Source organism: Solanum dulcamara, chromosome 4 (genome assembly GCF_947179165.1).
Source record: "Solanum dulcamara chromosome 4, daSolDulc1.2, whole genome shotgun sequence".
Classification (NCBI taxonomy): Eukaryota; Viridiplantae; Streptophyta; class Magnoliopsida; order Solanales; family Solanaceae; genus Solanum; species Solanum dulcamara.
In genome coordinates, this window is record NC_077240.1 from 78,982,519 (window position 1) to 79,004,753 (window position 22,235).

A 22,235-nucleotide genomic window follows, 5' to 3' on the forward strand; every position below is an offset into this window, starting at 1 on the left:
GAGAGCTCATAATATTAGGTTTTAGGTATCTTCCACTCTCCTCAACCCCACCACACATAAAAAAGAAAAAAAATCAATCGATATCAGTTATTCATATTAAAATTTGATTAAATTCGAATTCGTATAATATAGGGCCTATTTCTGAAGGTTACGCTCCCAAAAAAGTATTTTTCATTTTGAGGACTCAAAGTCGAGTCCTCTAATTAAGAATGAAAGATTCTAACCATCCACGATAATCCATATTAATAAAAAATAGAAGAAAAAAAAAACAAGAAGAAGCACGTGTTCTCTTCTGTCCCTCTCTTTTTTTGCCATCCAAAATTCTTTCACCACCATATCACATATTTTATCATCTATTCCTCAAAAAGGAAAAATGAAAAAACTCCAAATCCAACCATTGGAATCCAAGAATGTAGATAGATATAACAGCACTATAACATTAGTTATTTGCCTATTTCTTTTTCTTCTCCACTAATGACAACTACTACAAGTGCTGCTACATCAACACAAAAATATTAATCTATTATTTGTTTATAAATTGCACAATCTTATGAGCAAATTAAAATATTATCGTCTAACATTTGTAATAATAATTTATTTAATGAAATTTTTTAAGTGAGGTTGAGAAAAAGTGATGTGTACGGAGTCTTACTCTTATCTTGTGAAGGGAGAAAGTCTATTTCCGATATATCATCGACTCAAATAATGCATATTCAAAATAGTAAAAAAAATATAGTAACAAAGAAACCATAACTTACTACGTTGATTTTCAATTTGCTCAAATGAGATCTTTTAATCGTGATCTTATTTCTAAACTCTGAATTAGTCGAAACCCTAAAACAAATACTAAACACTGAATGAAAAATAATCAAAATCCTCACAAAATATTTAAAATGACCATTTTACCCTCCGCTCTTCTTGCTTTCTCACATTTCCCTCTTTGCTTCACATGCACTCATATTCCCATTAAATACTCTTAAGAACCAAGACAAAATAGGCTCTTCCCACTCCCCACCCACTCCCTTAACTCCCCCACCCCCAAACCAAACCCCACAAAAACAAACCCCATTTGTTCTCCTTTGTCCCCTCTCTTTTTCTTTGGTCCTCCAAAATTCTTTCATTAGATATCATACAAATCCATCATCTCCCTTCCTCCTCAAAAAAACAACCATCCCAAATCCAACCATTGGATTCCAAGAATGTAGATATATATAACAACACACAGAAACAAAAAAAAAAACATTAGTAGTTTTTTTTTTCTTTTTTCACTAATGGCAAGTGCTACTACTTCATCAACACAAAAAATTCAAGAATATGATGATGATGAAGTTACAAGTTACAAAAACAAGAATGGTGGAATTGTTAATAGACAAGAAATTAAAGGTGCAATTGCTAAAGCAATTGAATTAAGAGCTTTACATGCTGCCCTTTTACAACAACAACAAGGGAATAGTCCTGTTAAAAAATTCCCTTCTTCTGCTTCTCCAACTGTTTCTCTTCATTCTCATCATTTTTCTGCTCAAGATTATCCTATTTTCACACCAGTAAGTCCTTTTTTTTTTTTTCCTTTAAATTATTGAGTTTCGTGTAGAGATATATTCAGAATTTAAAGATTAGATCTTTAAAGATACTAATTTTGATATGTCGGAAACAAGCTCTCACTTGGCTAAGACTGTATCTACGACACAGATTTCACTCGTGAGATTACATCGACTATGTTATTTTTTTTGTTTGTAAAGATTCAACCTTTTAAAGTTATTAATTTTAATATGCTTTATTTAAGTTGAGTGCTATCGAAAATAGATAATTTACCTAAATTCCACGTATTAGATTACATTGAATATATTAAATTATTGTAAAGATTCAATCTTTAAGCTCTTTTTGTATCTATGTGGCTCGAATTTTTTAAAAGTATTATAGAATCTTTCAAAAATAATGCATTTTTAAAAATTCGATAAAAGTGTAGTACTAACATTTTAAAATTTTCAAACAACATAGCTTAATACCATAAACAGTAATTTTTTGTTTCTCTTTCATTCCCACCATTTTTCTGCTCAAGATTATCTCATTTTCACACTAGTAAGTCCCTTTTCTTCCTTTTTCTTGTTCTTTTTTAAATAAATAAATAAATATTTTTTATTAAATTTTTATTATAGACGAATTTAGAATTTAAATATTTTATCATTTACAATTTTAACACTGTAACATACAGTTCTTTTGTCCCAATTTATTTGACGGGGCTCAGGGTATGAAGATCAAAACACTCAATTTTAATTATAAATAATTATTATTCTTATTTTTGATTTCTGATAGAAATAGATTCAGAATTTAAAGACTCGACCTTTAAAGTTCTTTGTAACACTATAAGTCTGTAACACATAGTAATTCTAATGATTTTGTTTTACCAATATAATTATGTTTTGCATCGAAAATATTGTTTAATTTTTTATTATAGGCTGCATCTGTCTTTGGTATTTGTGAAGGTAAAATCTTGCTATACATTATTATAAAGTCAAAATGGTAAAATATTTAAATGGTTTAATCTTTTTTTTTATTATAGGTTCATTCTAGTTTCACAGTCCATACCATAGTGTTGGATTTTTTAGTAAATTCTCATGAGTTTTCTCTTTATTTGGTACAAATTGCACTTCTTATGTGTTTGACCAAATATTAAATAATCTTAACTTCAAGCTTACACAATCCTATCTAGATATTGCTTCTAAATGAAGGAATTAAATGTCAAACCTGAAATAAGATGATATAATTAATAATTCATGTATTTAATGTACATGAAGTTCTTTATATATTGCAGATTACAACTTTTTATAACTATATAACAGTACAATTACTAACCTATAACTTTTAGCGACTTTACTGTTATAGTGAGTAAAGTTCAGTTAGTTTGATGTGACAGTAGTAGTTTTACGACTTTAGTATTATATTAGGTAAAGTTTAGTGACTTTACTATTGTAGTTTCGGTCATTTTAATGTCACAAAAAATAATTTCGTGACTTACTATTATACGGACAAAGATCAGTGTCTATATGTGAAATTAACATCAGATTTCACAGTACCAAAACAAGTCTTGAGATTAAGATTAATTGTGATCTATGTTGCTCGGACTCTGCAATAATGCTGCAACACCCTTTTCGTATCCTCCAAAATCTTCTAAAAGGCCGACAGGTGCATGTTGGATTTGGAAGAGTTTGGAGGATCCGACACAGGTGTTGCAACATTTCTGGAGAGTACGAGCAACATAGGTTGTGATCACTCAATCACATAGGTGTATAGCTTTTATAGAAATGGTTAAAATCTCTATTTATTTATTTTTTCCATTTTTGATGATCTTTGAATCATAACATTTTTTTAGCAAGACTAGTTGTGATCTGTGTTACTCATACTCTTCAGAAAAAGCAGACGGCTGCATGTCGGATCCTCCAAAAAAGGTGCATTTTTGGAAGATCCAACACAGATGTTTGCAGCATTTCTGAAGAGTCCGAGCAACATAGGTTGTGATCACTCATCACATAGGTGTATTTCTACTTTGTTTTGCCTTCATTTTTGATGATCTTTGAATCAACATTTTGTGTGCAGAGCTATGAGGATGAACCATTGCCAGGATACAAACAACTACAGTTAGATCACAATCAAAACTATGCTGAAACTTGGGATGAATATGGCTTTGGAGGATTAGGAAATGGCAACAATGAATCCATTTTATCCGATTACAGAAAGGCGAATTCCTCCTTAAAAAATGGATTTACTAATAGTCTGATCAACTTAGAACCCCACATTTGTCCAGCTGATGATCAGAGATCGGTCACGAGCTCGTGTACTGATCAAGTCACTACGCGTAAAGCTTCTCCCATCGCTCGTTACAACAAGTCTCGAAGAAACTCACTAGGGGACTTGAAATCGGTTTCTTCTTGCAACAAGTGTAAGCCTGCAACAATTAGTACTGAGGTTGATGGTGGTGGTAGTAGTACTAGCAAGAGTGGGAAGAACTCGAATGTCATCGTGCCATTGACGGATTCTCACATTTCCGTTCAATCGCAGCCAAAGAGTAAAGCCGGACTGAACTTGTCGTGGCTGTTCCCTAAGCTAAAGAAGAAACACAAAGTTGAAAATTCACCAAACCGAACAGATCAATCCGATGAGGTTTCTCAGGTCTTAAAGGATCATATAGGGATGGTTTCAATCGAGACTTTGAAGAAAGAGCTAATGGAAGCGAATGAGAGCAGAGATGCAGCTTTGATTGAAGTCTCGGGAATGAAGTCGTCTTTAGGTGAGCTAAAGCAAAAGTTAGAGTACTTAGAAACTTATTGTGAAGAGCTGAAAAAGGCGTTGAGGCAAGCAATTCAAGCAACAGAGTCCCCTGTATCCTCCAAGCTTAGAAATTTTCCTAGAAACGGAAAATCCATTGATGGGGACGGAGAAAATGTGATCCCGGTTAGTGATGAAGTTATGCTAGAAGGGTTCTTACAGATGGTATCGGAATCAAGATTATCGGTGAAACAATTCTGCAAGACTCTAATCGGACAGATTGAAGAAACAGACAATTTGTTAACCGATAACTTGAACCTTTTGCTTCAACCTTACAAACTATCTCTCAACTCGAAGTACTCGAAAGCAGTTCTATACCACATTGAATCCATCATAAACCAATCACTTTTCCAAGATTTCGAAAACTGTGTGTTCCAAAAGAATGGTTCAGCAAAACACCTAGACCCTCAACAAGATCGCCACGCTCAGTTCTCATCCTTTGTCGCGTTGAGGAACCTAAGTTGGAACGAGGTGTTGAGGAAGGGTACAAAGTATTATAGTGAAGACTTCAGCAAGTTCTGTGATCAGAAAATGAGTTGCATTATCTCAACGCTTAATTGGACAAGGCCATGGCCCGAACAACTCCTCCAAGCGTTCTTTGTTGCTGCTAAGTGCATTTGGTTGCTGCATTTGTTGGCGTTTTCGTTCAGTCCTTCCCTCGTGATTCTACGAGTGGAAGAGAATAGGACTTTCGATATGCATTACATGGAGGACGTTTTCGCGGATAGGCAAAGATCACAAGGTCCTAGCAAGGTTAAGGTAATGGTTATGCCTGGCTTTTATGTGCATGATAGAGTACTTAGGTGTAAGGTAATATGCAGGTACAAAAATGTATCATAGTTAGGTTCTCTTTTCATCACTTTTTTCCTTTTTCTTCTTTAGTAATCTAACTTATAATAGTGGTTTCTTGCTGATTATTTGATTTGAGTGAGTTCTATAAACTAGTTTCCATATTGTGATCAAATAAATCCGTAAGTGTGACTGAGTTGGTGCAACATGTGGTATCTTATAAGAGAGGCGGATGATTCCCCTGTCAATGCCTTGTCGCACGAGGCTTGCCTAGTGTGGTTTACATCTCATCTCCTATGTGGTTTGCAAACTATTGCACGGAGCAGGTTTACCAAGTGCGCATTCGAAGAGTAGCGGCTGTGATTTTAAAAAAAAAAATTATCAAATAATATGTGGCAAATAATTATCTTCAGTTTGGAGGAAGATTATGTTAGTGGGCCAGAAAGTGAAATCTTGTGGGCTAAAGAAGTTGTGAAGAGAAAAACTATACTTTTTGGGCTGGGCTATTGAGTTAAGAAAGTGAAAATTTCACGAGTTTTCCATTTCTCGGATAACTGTTTAGTAATGACCTTTTTATTTCTGTTGCAACTTATGGACCTTTCAGATGATGGTCTAAAGATCCTTTTTGAACAAACTAAAAAATTTGTGACAAAATGTTAGACCACAATCTAAAACTTCATAAGGTATGCAAACGTTAGACGATAGTCTAATATTTTGTTTATGAGGTTGGTCAATATATGAGTAAATATTATACCAGGTCTATTGTTATTTGGAAGAGTCGGCTATATTTGCACAATTTTTTTCTTTTAAAAAAAGTAAGTGATGACCAAAAAAGGAAACATTTGTGTACATTAGCCTAGAAGAATTTCAAGTTTATGTCTTTTCGGGTTACGCCCAATATTATCTCGGGCCTATGGATGTAGTTTGACTGGGTCAATGTTTGATCAAGTAAATCATACTCCTATGGATGTAGTTTGACTGGGTCAATGTTTGATCAAGTAAATCATACTTTGATGGAATGACATCTAATGCGCTTCAAAAAGGTACCTACCAAAAGTCGACCTAAGTGATTGAGCCTATTCGTAATTTATGAAAATTAGGCTTGCCTTCCATGTTTCTATAGTTAAAAATTGAGTTTGCGATGAAAAAATAGATATCGTAAGCATATGGATCATTTACTTACCTAGGTGAGATCAAAGGGAGACGAAGAAGGCTAAATGACCTCTATTGCATTTTCAAGCGTAAAGGTTGGCCAAGTGGTCAAGTATACGTTATAATTTATGACATAATAACTTGTGTTTGTCCCCTACTTAAAATAAAAATAAAATTACTTATTGCACAATGAAATATCTTATTTTATTCCAAATGAATCACCACATTTGATTTCATAATTAATTGGATGTTGTTGGGAGTACAAGATTATTGGTAATATGTCTATTTATAGTTTAAAATGATTTACACTTCCAAAATTTATATTAATCGATAACTCCAAAAAAGTACCTAGAGCAAAGAATCAACCCATAGATATTCTTACGCGGGATGAATTCAAAATTTAAAATTTATAAGATTTATATAAAATTTTATGTTATTATTATATAATAATAATTAAATATTCATAAATATTTAATAAGATATTTCTTAATACATATATAATGTCTAAAAAAATTAACAGATACATATTCAAAGAGCCTCACCAACTATTGCTAACTTTTATGTGAACCTGTTGGGTAACAAACCAACAGTCCCCTGAAAAAGTATGATGTTTAACAACAATGCAAGACCAAAGGCTATTGTTACAATGTGGATCTTGCTGCAGAACCAACTCCCAACTACAGATAGATTAACCTCCTGGGGAATGGCTGTCAACCAACAATGTAAACTCTGTCAGCAAGATCTGGAGAATAGAGATCATCTGTTTACTCAATGTGAATTTACTAAAGCTATTTGGAAGAGACTCCTTACCTGGATTAAATGGCCACTCTTTCAAGCTGATACATGGGATATGCATTTGGAATGGACTCTGAAACACTCTAAAGGCAAGTCTCACAATGCGCAGTTCCTCAAATTGATATATGCTGAGTGCTCTTATGCAGTATGGATGAAAAGAAATCAGAAAACATTTGAAGGAAAAAGAAGAAACTATGAAGAAATAACTAAGGAAATAGCATATATGTGCAGTTTGAGAGCTCCTTTGATGATGATGCAGTTCCTCAAATTGAAATATGCTGAGTGTTCTTATGCAGTATGGATGGAAAGAAATCAGAGAACATTTGAAGGAAAAAGAAGAAACTATGAAGAAATAACTAAGGAAATAGCATATATATGCAGTTTGAGAGCTCCTTTGATGATTAGTACTCGACTACAACAATTTTTCCTCTTCTGACGTTAGTTGTATCTCCGAGGTCTTAGTTCGAGTTTTTTCTCTTGTTGGATAACAAACTGTGATGTAGTTTATTATGATTATGTAAATATCTCTTGGTGATTAATAAAAACTATTAGTTACCAAAAAAAATTAATAGATTCTCGTGAACTTACATGTCATACTACGGACCTGTCCTTATTCCAATAATAGAAAGAGAAATATAGCCAAAGATTATAATAAAATGATAAGTACGCATCCATCTTTCAGTAAAGATTTTAGATTTGAAATCGTCTTCTATGATAGGCTAAATACTTTTAAAGTGAATTTTCTAAACTCTATATATTCGAACCTCAAAACAAATATCCAATATTAATCAAATCTAGCCAATAATGTATGATAAATATTGATAGTACTTGTACAACAATTGGTCCATACTTATCCACGTTCATGAATCATGAGTCCCAATAATTATTATATTTAAAATAAGTCCATGCTGGAATTGTATACGTGTATCATTGAAAACTAAACTTGTACAAAAAGTAAATGAAAATTTTTATTGCTCATTTGATATTATAACTTCACATAAAATGTAGAATTATTTAGTATTAATTAGATTTTGTCTTTATTTTTAAGAGTTGTACAAATATAACGTTTAAGAAATTATCTTTTCAAAGAACCTCCGATTGTAACTTTTCGCTTAATAATACTAGAATTGAGAATTAAAATAAATCATCTGAGATTGCATTAATTGAGCATATAAAAAGCTAGATTCAAGTCTATAACTTGTGAAAATTACACGAGTTAGACGTGTACATAACATGTTTCAAGTTCAAGGAGTCATTATCTAATGAATTTCATATGCGCGTTATTTACCTTGAAAATTTCTAAGTTATATAATGATAATTTATTTGTGTTTTTACGATTTTGATTGCTCTCATTTCGCTCACCACTACTATGAAAATGTCTTTTGTTTTTTTCTCTCTAAATACTAAGATCTTTTTAATCAACAAAATATTTCAAGTTTTAGTTTTAATATATCAAAATTAGGTTTTTAATATTTTTATTAAAAAATTACAAAATTGTAATTTAATAAAATTGTAATATATCTAAGATATTTTAATATAATCTTAGATACTTTGGATCTTTTTCACTTAAGATATTTCCATCAATGCAATGCACTTTTTGCCATATTTAAAGGGCCCCCAAAAAGCAACAACAAAAATATCTTCTTTTACTCAACAAACCTTCTAGACACACTATGTCTACGTCAGCAACCGACGCCGTGACCGGAGAAATCGCCGGTTCCGACGAAGGCGTTCTAGAAACTCCATTCCTAGACTCGGAACGTTCGGAACTCCTCCAGCGTATAGCGGAGGAAGGCGGCTATGCATACGCAACCATGACGTCGCTCGCGGCGGCCGGAGATATACGAGCAGCGGAAGCGGCGAAGGATATGGCGTGGGAACAGTTACATTCAGGTCCATGGAATTCTGTTGTGCCTATATGGAGAGATGCGTATTCAATGGCGTGTATACATTTGGCGAAACTTCATTATGCTAATGGTGAGTTTACTCAGGCGATTAAAGCTTTAGATATGGGAATTATTATGGGAGGAATGATGCTTAAGGATGAATTGAACCTCGCGATTCGAAAAGCGTCGGAGAAGGAGAAAGCGAGGAGTGATCTCGGAGAAAAAGGTGAATCCGAGATTAAATTTGTTTCTCAAGAAATTAACGTGGCGGAGGTGAGGTTCGTCACTCGCAATTTACGGTTTGTTGTGTTATTCAGCTCTCTAATAAGCTTTATTTGAATTTAAAAAATGTGATTTTGATAGTAATCAATTTTACTCCCTTCCATTCAGTTTACCTGATTCTATGTGATTAGATTGAGTGTTTAATATCTCCGTTTCAATTTGCTTGTTTGGAATAGACTTTAAGAAAGTAAAAAAATATAGTATTCTTCATACAAAGCTAACCAGGAACCTTTTTTTTCCAAACTCGCTCCACACACAAAAGAAAGGATGAAAGACAAGAATCGTAAGGATCAAAACACTTAATAGGCATAGAAGAGTAAAAGAAATGGTTCCGGCTTTTGAATTTGGTAGTCTTAAATTAAAGATTTAAAGATACATAGACTGTATCAAAATAACATTTAATCTTGTAATCTTAGATGTGCTTAAAATTAAAGAGTTAGACAAAAAGAGAGAGATATTCTTTTTTAATCGGGAAACAGGGAGTAAGACTTTTGATAGTTATGGTTTTGAATATGTCATTATATTTTTGTGGTTATGAAGGTTAATGGTATATTCTTTAGCATTTTCTAAGTTAAACTGTTTCCAAACTTAGAAAAGATCATTCTTCTTAGAACCGAACAAAAAAATTCGGAAGGAGGAAGAATTTCTGTTTTGATAATTTGGAAATCTTCGAGGGCAAGTAGGTCATGGTTCAAAACTCGGTGGACAGATTTTAGTTAACCTGTGATGTGTGCCTAACACACACCAGGTACAACATCACAAGCTTGAGCTCTTACCACTAGACTGAAGCCCCAGGGTTGGAACGGCAGGAGAAATTGTGTCTTTTTAAAGTCTTTTTAGAATTTACTGAACTTGAGAAACATTAATAGTTACGGTCAAGTCTTTTTCAAAAGGAGCATTGCTCCTGTGCTCTATTCAGAATTTTGGTGAAATCTTGTATGACTTTGCTCTGTCTGTGTTGTGTTTTCTTCTTTTGGGAAATATGCTAATGGTGGAACTGATATATTAGAATTGGAAGCTAGCTCATATTATTGCTGGTTTTAAACGTGGAATTAGATCAATTTGAAATAAAAGAAGGAGCAGTTCGTTTGTATACTTAAAAGGAAAAAGAAATGTTTGATTGTAATTCTCTTAACTCCAATACTCAAGGATTCGTATGGCTTCCTAGTAAAGTTTCATACTTTTCTCATTCCCGTTTAATGAACTAATACAAAAATATTTCATTTCTATTTTATTATATCCCTGTTCACGCTTCAGTCAGTGTTAACCCCTCTCTTCATGTTTTGTGCTATGTGGTATAATATGAATGAATAACTGTTGAGCGGGGAAGGAAGTCATAAGATTCTTTCCTTGCTTAAGCTCAGGTAAAAAACATAACTTTGGGTTTGTTAATATACTTTCTGAGTCTTTTTAGGTGAAGGAATCTACATTCTGAATCTTACTAGCGAGATTTTCTAAATCTAGAAATGTTTTATAGTTTCACATCCATTTTAGCTAGTTATAGGATAAAGTCTCCATTTTTGCAATCCTCAAATCATCAGTTATAGCATTTTTGTCTATTTGTTCCAGCTGTCTGTTGAAAAATTTGAAATCATTTTACGAATTACATCAATGATACATGTTTTCTAGGTGAGCTCATCAGTGAGTGCCCTCTAAGCTTTCAAATAGTTGAGATGGTCTAGCATTTACTTGAGTGCTAATAGTGTATTTGAGATGAGAAGTGTGGTTACTTATCTTTTGTTTTGACTTTTGCAGGTGCAGCAGTCGTTACCTATTAAGTCACTGTCTTGTAAGATAGTAGGGAAATTGTCAGCCTTATCGTTGGAGGCATTCCTGAGAGACCATTATTTATCAGGATCTCCGGTGGTAATCAGAGATTCCATGAATCACTGGCCTGCTAAGAGTAAGTGGAATGACGTGAATTATCTTAGAAGGGTTGCTGGCTTCCGTACAGTCCCCGTTGAGGTGATTATATTTATAACTGAACTCTATATCTGTTGCATATTCCAACATTAATTGATCAGCAGATTTCTAGCCATATCCGGAAGATAAGTCCTTTTTTAAGCAAATGACAAGAATCCAAGTCTTTCTTCTTCTTCTTCTTGGCAAAATAGGAAATTGCTCGTACGTTTATTCTGTCCCATTTTATTTAACATGCTTGCATTTGGGAGAATAAGGGGAGCCTTGGAGTAACTGGTAAAGTTGCTGCCATGTGACCAGGAGGTCACGGGTTCAAGCCTTGGAAACAGCCTCTGGCAGAAATGCAAGGTAAGGCTGCGTACAATAGACCCTTGTGGTCGGGCCCTTCCCCGGACCCTGCGCATAGCGGGAGCTTAAGTGCACCGGGCTGCCCTTTTTTTGCATTTGGGAGAATGTTATTAACCAAATTACCTTCAACTCCAGAAGCTAGTCATTATTAACCAAATTACCTTCATCTCCAGAAGCTAATCAAGGACAGACCGGCAGACTCTTTTGGTGAAAGCTATCCCAAGATATATATACACTCACCACCCAAGTCATCAAAGCCAATTTATGTGTCTAGCATATACATGCACTCACAAGAAAGATTAGGTTTTTCTTTCCAGTTCAGTCAAAGATCCAATGCTGAATATTTTCCTGTTGGAAGAACACGAAGTATGATAAGCTGAAATATATGGAAACATATATAAGCTAATACGTCTGTATATGTTGTAACCTAGGTTTTACAACTAATGAATTGTGTAGACAACAAAGATATGTCCTACTTTAAAAATCTTACCATCATTTAATGGTATAAAGAGTTGATCAATAAATCTTGAAATGTATATGTATAGCATGTGAAAAGAGAATCAACAAGCTCAGGGCTTAGTTTTCACAATATTATTACCGAGTCCAAATTTGTAGCAAGCTTTCCATGTTCTCAGTGGAATATGATATAACTGTTTCGTATTAAAAAAGTGTCTCTTCTGTGCGATGTCAACTCTAATGCAATCAATGTGTGAATTATTTCCAACCAGCATATTCTACCTTCACTCAAAACTTGATATTGACTTAACCATCTTCCAGGTTGGAAAGAACTATTTGTGCCCAGAATGGAAGCAAGAGCTGATCACATTTTCTGAATTTCTTGAGAGAATCCGGTCCAGTGATACTGCCTCTGTGGAAACTACGTACTTAGCTCAGCATCAATTATTTGATCAGGCATAATTTTTCCTCTACATTTATTTCTGTATATTTGTGTAAACACTTTTACCTTGAACTTATTTTTTTGGAATTAGTGGCTTAGCTCTGTAGCTAAATGACAGATACAAGAGCTACGACAAGATATTGTTATTCCTGATTATTGTTTTACTGGAGATGGGGAGATCAGGTCTCTTAATGCTTGGTTTGGTCCAGCCGGGACTGTGACGCCTTTGCATCATGATCCTCACCATAATATACTTGCTCAGGTATGGCATACAGCTATATAGCAGACAAATTTTTACAATAAGCTTCCTGAGCTTAACAAAAAGTAAATCAAGTTGAACCATTGGTGATTGCTTTGATTAAATATTTTTTTAGGGGGAAAAGTTACTGTTATTGTGTGTATGTTGATATGTTTCATTTCTATTACTTGTGATCTTCTGCATTTCAATTTACAGGTTGTTGGCAAAAAGTACGTACGGCTTTACCCGGCGTCACTTTTGGATGAGCTTCACCCACATAGTGAAGCCATGCTTAGCAATTCCAGCCAGGTATATGCTTCTCCATATTTTTAATTGCGTTCACCAGAATTGCCATTTCAATGGTCGGTTATTCAGTATTTTTAGCCTTTGGTAGTTGTTACTAACTCCATTTATGTTAGTGGCTTTGTTTTACTCGGCATAGTATTTAAAAGAAGAGTTGAAACTGTTAGTTGTTTAGTAATTACTAGTCCTTACATGTCGTGTTTTATGATGATATTTGGCTAGACACGGAGTTTTAAGATGCTCATTTGACTTGCACATCAGAAAGAATAGATTAGTGATGGTTGAGAAGTTCAAATTAAAATTTGTGCAGTTTATATACTACAAATTCTTCCTGAAAAGCTGTGGATCTTATATAGAGATGGCACTGTATCAAGAAGTTTACAATGTTCCAACATAGACAGTGTCCTCAATTGGGTAAAAGGGAGATGATCCAACCTATTGCCTCTCTACCTCTACGGGGTAGGGGTAAGGTCTGCGTACATTCTATCCTCCTTCAGACACTACTTGTGGAATTTCTCTGGGTATCTAACAATTGGAGATGATCCAACCTATTACTAGTGTTCTCAGAGAGCAGGACAAAGGAAAAGTTATTGAGTTTTATGAAATTATCTCTTTTTAGGTTATCAAAATTTTGGGATGACCTGAAAAGGAAAGTCAGACTATACTTCTAGGCCATAGTGAATAGTGAATACTATATTTTTTAGGGAAAAAGTTACCGATTTCTTTTACCATACTTACTCTACTGAACATAACTGCACACGACAACACATGCTCTGTTTCTCTTACATATCTGAGGGTTCCACTTATATTATCATACCCCTCTTTGATGAACTTACGATATCGTTTTACCCTTCTAATTTTATGGTTGTTGCTTTCTTTAGATGGTTGATATAACCCACAGCTTTTCGTCTTACACCTTTGAAATCTTGTTTGAAGGTTGATCTAGACAACATTGACGAGAAAGAGTTCCCAAACATATTAGACCTGGATTTTCAGGACTGTATTTTAGAGGAAGGTGAGATGCTTTACATTCCCCCTAAATGGTGGCACTACGTCCGCTCTCTCACAACAAGCTTTTCAGTTAGCTTTTGGTGGAGTGGTGCTGAAAAATTAGATGGCTGATCGGTTGGTTTCAGGCATCCATATCCTTTTCTCGTCTCGTGTATACAAAGGAACTAGTTCAACCATCATTCTTCTGCAGATATCAATGTGGATTTCACCATTACTAAATGTATTGGAAGAAAAACTTCTTGCTTATGATTTGTACGTTGGTGACTCACCCAGTTTTGGAAAGTAGAATCACTGTGATTGTTTCAGCTCCAACTAGCCTTTGTTGTCTTCGAGACTTTGATGATGATTTTTACAAAAAGTGCCAATCTTGCTTTATTACTTGAAGGTTTGTCTGATCATTTTCAGGAACTAGTATACGTACCCCGCGCGATGCGCCGATAATATTAAACTAATATTTTTTTATCATTTTATATTGAAATATCTCGTTTGAGCATGTTAAAATCTTAACCTTGAAAAAAAAATTCAACTATCATCATATTTCTCAATAAAATACAGGAGGGGGAAATGTCTGCTCTCACCCCTACACCCCACCCCCACTCCTCAATATTTTTTATTTTTTTTTAAAAAAATTGCTCTACTCTCCCCACACCTCCACACCTACGATGTCTGCGCTCACCCCTAATATGCCGACCTCTAATCCAATTTATACGAAAAAGATATTCATATAATCGTAAAAAGAAAAGATGTTTATTCTTCATATTTTTAAATTATATTATTCAAAATCTAAACATATTAGATTGTTAATATCTCCCTCCCCCCTCGTTCCTTACCCTACCTCTAATCAAAATTTATGAGTGAAAATAATTATGTAATTAACAATAAAACTTTTGTGTTTAATATTTTTTCTTATTATATTATTTACAATAAAGATTTTTGATTGTTAAAAATAATTTAAATTTTTATTCTACTTTTCTCCCATTTCTCCTGTTTTAAGTCATAAATAATAATATGTGTATTATCTAATTACATCGTTATATTATCAAAAATAGTTCATCCTCCCCACCCCCAACCCCAACCCCCGTTTACATTTTTTCTATTGTATTTTAATTACTTTACTTTTCTCTAATTTAACTTTGACTCTAATATCCCAACCTCTAATCCAATTTATACGGAAAAAATATTCATGTAATCGTAAAAAAAAAACTTTTATTCTTCATATTTTTTATTAAATTATTCAAAATCTAAACATATTAGATTGTTAATATCTCCCTCCCTTACCCTACCTCTAATCAAAATCTATATAAGTGAAAATAATTATGTAATTAACAATAAAACTTTTGCATTTAATATTTTTTCTTATTATATTATTTACAATATAAATATTTTTGATTATCAAAAATAATTTAAATTTTTATTCTACTTTTCTCCCATTTCTCCCGTTTAAAATTTATAAATAATAATATGTGTATTATCTAATTACATCGTTAAATTACCAAAAATAGTTCACCCCCCACCCCACCCCGTTGACATTTTTTCTATTGTATTTTAATTACTTCACTTTTCTCTAATTTAACTTTGAATTAATTTTTTTTTTATGTTCAAAGAATAATCTGTTGAGTTTTCTTTTCTCTTATATCAAAATATAGAAATTAGAATAGATAATTTTCTTATGCATGATAAAATAAATGAAATATAGATTAGAAAAAGACTCCAAAATATTCTATTGTGTTAGAAGTGTTTATAATTTAAATTTTAAGTTAAACACTTTCTAAAAATATATATATAATTTTATCTTATATGTTATTTGATGGGTTTTTTTAAAATCGTGTCAAGTCAAAGAGTGTCATATAAAATAAGACGGAAGGAATATTACTTTTAAAAAGTGCAATTATTATATTGCTCCTCAATGAAATGTAACGCTCTATCCCTTCATAATCAAATATTATATAGAGACAACGAATCATATAAGTCAAATAATTTTTATGTTTCATATTTTTCGTTTTCACATTGTTCACTATTTTAAGTTATTAGATCTCTAATATTAATTGTTATTAGTTTATCACTTGGCTTTATATAATCAAGAGCTCTTTTTATTAATATAAAATAGATAAATTTATTTTGTTTACTATAAAAAAAAAAAATTATTTAATTGTTCACATGCATCTCTTCAATTTTAAATTTAAAGACAATAATATGTGTATTATCTAAATACTTCATAACATTATTAAAATTACTTCAATAATATTATCTTCCCACCCTCATTTCCACTCTCCATTTTTGTCCATTTTCTTATTCCTGGAATTAAATTTATTTCTAAACTTTTATTTCTTTGCTCAAATTTTTTTCATTATTTAAATTTATCTATTATATTTTAGTTTAAATGATAACTTTGTATTATTACAAAATATAAATAGAGTTGGTTGATTATTTATTTTAAATTATAATTTTGTATTACTGTAACATATAAATGGAGATATTGATTGACTATTTATCTACCTACATTTTATAATGGGTAAATTTTGTATAACGTGAAATTAAAATTAATAAGTTTTATTATGCATAAGAGAAATGATAAAATAAAATATATATTAAAAAAAAAGACTTCAATATAATCTAGATCTGTTAAAAGTGGTTATGGTGTAAAATTCAAATTCAAATAGGTAATAAACACTTTCACCTCTAAAAGTGATTGTGGTGTAAAATTCAAATTCAAATAAATATTTATTTTTTTATTGAATTAAAGATTAACCAACAGTAATAATAGCTATTGATTAGTCTTTTCCTTACTCTCATTTTTCTTTCATTTAGCATTTAAGTCTCTAAATTCGTACATGATACATTAGTATTTTATATCAATAATTATAAATCTTTTTATATAAATTATAAATTCCAACTTATAGATATTTTAAATTTTATAACAATAAAAATTGAATTAGATTAAAATAAATGAATAGAGAACAACTTTTAATGTTGAAGCCCAGATTATTGCCAAGAAATGAATGTCTATCTAATTTTATTTTCTACTCAAAAGTCATTAAAATATATCTCATAAAAAAATAAAATTGATCCCAAACTTTAAAGATGAGAAAATTCATCAACATTTTATCCTTCGTTAAATTTTAATAGTCAAATTGATTGTAAACGGTTTTCAAGAGTTGAACTATATACTTATCTTTCGTTCTTGATGATTTCAAGAGATTATCATCATCATTTATGTAAAAATCAAAACTGTAAATCCTAAAATAAAAATGAAAAATCAGAGTTAATAATTGACAAAATAAATCTTCAATTCTTATTGCTACGTATTTATAATGAAAAATTGATAAAGAAAAATAAAGTTAATAATTAAAATAGAAGAAGATAAAAGTCTAACAATAATTTATATGTTATTAAAGGGGTATATATAAGAGGCCAAATGTCCATTTCAATTCAAATATTTTACCACACGGTTAAAAAAATTTAAATTCAAAAAATTAGATAAGGATTAATTTAATTTGAATGGAACCCCACAGAGGTTGCTTCGGATTATGAAGTCTACTTAAAATTTAATTGCCGGAGATTTAAATTATCAATTAAAAATTTAACGACACGCTTAAAACTGAAATTTTGTTTTCAAATTCATAAGCATGGAATATAATGTTTGAGTTGAAGAGGATCAAGCTTCTCATAAATTCTAAATGCAAATTGTAAATTACAATTTTATTTATTATTTAAATTAAAATTTATTAAGTGACATTTAAAATATTGATATTTATCAGTGTATAAATGTCTCGTAAAAATAAATTAGTTATCTTAATGTTTAGTAATAAAAATTCTACTAATATGCAAAATATTGGAGGTTTATGGCTCCATTAAAATATATTATTATTATTATTATTATTATTATTATTATTTATATATATTTAATTTAATTTTTAAACTAAATATATTCTATAATATCTAAAAAGATAAGTTTATGAAATAGTAAGAGTTCAAATAGAACTCTAAAACTGTGGGTTTCTAGTTTTAATTAAGTAAATAAATTTTTATTTTTCTAAAAAATTAATATTTTAAAATTAATAGAGTTTTAATCCTTCAATTAATTTTTTTTATTATAATATTTATTAACTTTGACCTAAATTTGCCTAGTTATTTTTCAATAGCTTGTCACTCGTCTCAACCACATTGCAAACTACTTTTCTTTATAATATATATAGATTTGGTAAATAAGGTGAAAATGAAATTTGGCTTATTTGGAATTGAGACGTAGTTATTGTTGTAGGGTAAAGATGAAATGAGAAAAGGTTGAGGATTGTTGGTTTTACGAGTTTCATACTTCAACTAGCATTGTTTTTTTTTTACCTATTTAAATTATCACTTTTTTGGATTAAAACATACTTCAATGTTAAGTTGGCCAAATATGGCTCACTCGGCAAGATGTATGTGTAGGCTAACCCAATATGAAGGATTATTTTAATTCAAAAAGAGTAATAATATGATAGTTTAAATAGGTAAAATGGAGTCCTATATAATTGAGGTATCAAATCCACAAAATTTGATAGTTTTGAAACATATGTATTATATTTATTGGTTGATATAAGTAATCCATGTGTTTTGCAGAATATGACTTGTCAATATTATTTGTCCCCAAATTTTGTTGGTCCATCTATACTGATTTTTGTAAGGATCGTCTCTTTTTTTGTTGGAGTTTTCCGGTTATGGAATAGAATTTATGATTATCTCAATATTTTTTGTGTATTAGTTTATAATTTTTTAAAATATGATTGATCAATTTTATTTGACTTTAAATTTTGTGAGTTATTTGTGATGATCTAGTGAACGATACTCATTGCTTCTATATGATTGACGTTATTCATTGAAAGTTTTGGAGTTGCGAAATAGATAATTTTTGTGTATATTAATCTATAAATTTTCTAGGATACTTTTGATTGACTCTTTCACTCCAAATTTACTGGGTCCATTCTTGACGACTTAGTGAACAATATGCATTACCTTTGCAGGATTGGAGTCACATTTTTGAAGTTTTGGGATCTCAAAACACAAATTCGGGATTTTCCAATATTTTTGTGTGTATCAATTTATTATTTTTTTGAAATATGACTGACTGATTCTGTTTGAATTCAAATTTTGTGGGTCATTCGAAACAACCTATTGAACAATACTCATTCTTTCTCAAGATTCAATGTTTTTTAATAGAATTTTCAGATCACGAAATAATAATTTAGGATTATCACACTTTTTTCATGTGTATTAGTTCATAACTTTTTCAAAATATGACTAACCAACTTTGTTTGACCCCAAATTTTATGAGATCATTTGTGACGACATAGTGAACAATGCTTTTACCTTTGCATGATTTGACATCACTTTTTTAGAGTTTTGAGATCATGAAACAAGAATTCTAGATTATCTTAGCTTTTCGTGTTCATTGTTAGTCCATGAACTTCGGTAAATATTACTGATTGAATTTTTTTAATTCAAAAATATTTAGAATCATCTATAATGATCTAGTGAATCATATTTATAGCCTCAAGAGGATCCACACCACTTTTTCTTAGCATTTAAAAAAGAGATAAGTGTCAAAAACACACTTAAACTATCCATCTTTTTTTCATACCTAAACTATTGAGAGTATGAATTTCATACCTAAACTATTACTTCTCAGTTTGAGAAACACACATCACGATGAGAGTGGAATAAAAGAGAGAGGTGTGTTCCTCAAACTAATAAGTGATAATTTAAATATGAAACTTACACTCTCAATAGTTTAGGTATGAAACTACAAAAAATGGATAGTTTAAGTGTGTTTTTGACATTTATTTCTTTAAAAAAACATTTATTTGGGAACAAAGAAAAGGTTTGATGGTCCAATGGTGAAAACTTATTTGCACTAATGTTTACATCAAATTAATACATACATGCTATGTATTTGCACATATTTCCTTCATTTTATTTTACTTGTAATAATTTTCTTTTCGAGAGTCAAATATAAACTTTGACTAATATTTTATCAAATTCATCTAATCAAACTTCACTTTGAAAGTTAATAAAATTAACTAATAAAAAGCAAAATATGATAACTATTTTGAAATAAAAAATAACTTTTCACACTTAATCATGATTAATTAATATACATTTTTATTTTATTAAATTATTATCTAATAAAATTTATATAATTTAATATAAATACTCAATGCGAATAAGTATTGACTATGCAATAATACATGAAAGTCAGTACCAACATGAGTTGTGTTACAGTAGTGATACTGTTTCACCCTTGACCAGAAGTCTCATATTCGAGTCATAGTATAAAAAAAATTCTATTGAAAATGTCACCATCAAATGAATCATTTGATCCTGCAGTAACTCAATTCAAATTTAATCAAAATTCCACGGATTTTGTACAACAAATTAGAAACAAAAAAAGGACATGAAAGTCAATAGTCCCTATAGAAAATTAATAATCCAACAAGACAAGATTTCAATAACATCTTCCATTTCCTATTTAGAATTTTTTTTCTCCCTTTCTCTCCTTTCTTCTTTCCACCATGGAAGGTGTCAAAGGTCACATAGTCCTCTTCCCTTTCATGGCACAAGGTCATATAATCCCTTTCTTAGCCTTAGCTACCAAAATTACACAAAAGGGTTATCAAATCACTTTCATAAACACACCATTAAACATCAAGAAACTCAAATCATCAACAAAAGAAAACCCTTCTTTAATTCACTTTCTTGAAATACCCTTTGACAGTACTGAACATGGTCTTCCACTAGATGCTGAAATTACTGATTCTTTACCTTATAATCTTGCCCTTAAACTTCTTGAAGTATCCCCTTCACTTAAATCCAACTTCAGAAAGATTCTTACTGATCTTTTTGATGTAACGATTGGATTTTTCAAGAAACCCCCAATTTGTGTTATATCAGATTTCTTTTTTGGATGGTCAGCTGAGGTAACTCATGAATTTGGTATTTTACATTCTATATTTTGTGGTGCTGGTGGTTTTGGATTAGCTTGTTATTACTCTATATGGATGAATTTACCTCATAGACATAGCGATAAACTCGAGTTTTTACTGCCTGATTTTCAAGAAGCTGGGAAATTTCATGTTACACAATTGTCACCTAGTCTTGTTATAGCTGATGGAAATGACCCTTATTCAGTTTTTCAGCTGAAAAATCTTCCATTATGGAAAAACTCAGATGGGGTTTTGTTTAATACAGTTGAGGAGTTTGAAAAGAGTGGATTGATGTATTTTACAAGAAAGTTATGTATACCAATATGGGCAATAGGACCAGTACTTTTTCAAGAAAATATTCCTAGGAAAGAAGCAGGTATTCACTTGGATAAATGTAAAGAATGGTTGGATGAAAAAGAGGAAAAATCAGTTCTTTACATATGTTTTGGTTCACAAAACACAATTTCAGCATCACAAATGATGAAATTAGCAAAAGCATTGGATGGTGTTGATGAAGTAAACTTCATTTGGGTAATTAGACCACCTTTAGGATTTGATGTAAATGCTGATTTCAAACCAGAAGAATGGTTACCAGAAGGGTTTATTGAAAGAAATCAAGAAAATGGACTAATAGTAGTAAATTGGGCACCACAAGTTGAAATCTTGGCTCATGAATCAATAGGTGGATTTTTGAGTAATTGTGGTTGGAATTCAGTTCTTGAATCACTTATTAATGGGGTTCCATTAATTGGATGGCCAATGGCAGCTGATCAGTTTTTTAATGCTAAGTTTTTGGTTGAAGAAATTGGTGTTTGTGTAGAAATGGCTAGAGGGACAACATTTGATGTAAGTTATGGGGACATAATTGAAAAGATTGAGTTAGTTATGGGTAGTGAAAGTGAAAAGGGGAAAAGATTAAGGGGTAAAGCTTGTGAAGTTAAAGAAATGATTAAAGATGCTGCTAGAGATGAAGATGATTACAAAGGATCTTCTGTTAGAGCTATGGATGAATTTTTTAATTTGATGATGAAAGAAAGGATTGGCTCACAATAATTGACTTCGAAAGAGAAATCTAGAAGAGAAGTTCAACTTCTTTCTTTTACCTTTTTTATGAACTTTTTTGGATGTTTCAAGTTTTTCTTTACTTTTGAAAAAGAAATGATCAAGGTTGTAGTGAGATACATAAGAGCCTTTTCATTTTTATTCAGGAGTCTCGAGTAGTTTAACTGTTCAAGTTCTGAATATGTGAAAATCCTAATAGGGAGTGTTTTCTCTTTTGAATGAGCCTTGTGTAACGTAAACTCTATTAATCCGGATATCGAACATCAGGT

General features: G+C 31.4%; 3 protein-coding genes across 6 annotated transcripts; all 3 read left to right on the forward strand.

Annotated features, from left to right (window-relative positions):
- Window positions 1-1,000: 1,000 nt before the first annotated feature.
- LOC129887761 (IRK-interacting protein) lies at window positions 1,001-5,264 on the forward strand. Its single transcript, XM_055962979.1, has 2 exons — window positions 1,001-1,544; window positions 3,595-5,264. Exons 1-2 carry the CDS (start codon window positions 1,272-1,274, stop codon window positions 5,161-5,163), a joined length of 1,842 nt encoding a protein of 613 aa, XP_055818954.1. The 5' UTR covers window positions 1,001-1,271; the 3' UTR covers window positions 5,164-5,264.
- A 3,395-nt stretch (window positions 5,265-8,659) lies between these two features.
- On the forward strand, window positions 8,660-14,323 carry LOC129887762 (lysine-specific demethylase JMJ30). Of its 4 annotated transcripts, none has more exons than XM_055962980.1 (7): window positions 8,660-9,218; window positions 10,983-11,192; window positions 12,273-12,407; window positions 12,512-12,655; window positions 12,848-12,940; window positions 13,871-13,949; window positions 14,071-14,323. In XM_055962980.1, the coding sequence occupies exons 1-7, from the start codon at window positions 8,733-8,735 to the stop codon at window positions 14,229-14,231; spliced, it is 1,308 nt and encodes a 435-aa protein (XP_055818955.1). In that variant the 5' UTR covers window positions 8,660-8,732; the 3' UTR covers window positions 14,232-14,323. The 4 variants fall into 4 exon arrangements, with proteins under 4 accessions (XP_055818955.1, XP_055818956.1, XP_055818957.1 ...); XM_055962981.1 differs by having other exon boundaries at window positions 10,989-11,192; XM_055962982.1 differs by having other exon boundaries at window positions 10,992-11,192.
- Window positions 14,324-20,403: 6,080 nt separating this feature from the next.
- LOC129887764 (UDP-glycosyltransferase 92A1-like) lies at window positions 20,404-22,185 on the forward strand. The gene has a single exon (XM_055962984.1). The coding sequence runs from the start codon at window positions 20,494-20,496 to the stop codon at window positions 21,955-21,957; it is 1,464 nt and encodes a 487-aa protein (XP_055818959.1). The 5' UTR covers window positions 20,404-20,493; the 3' UTR covers window positions 21,958-22,185.
- Window positions 22,186-22,235: the final 50 nt, after the last annotated feature.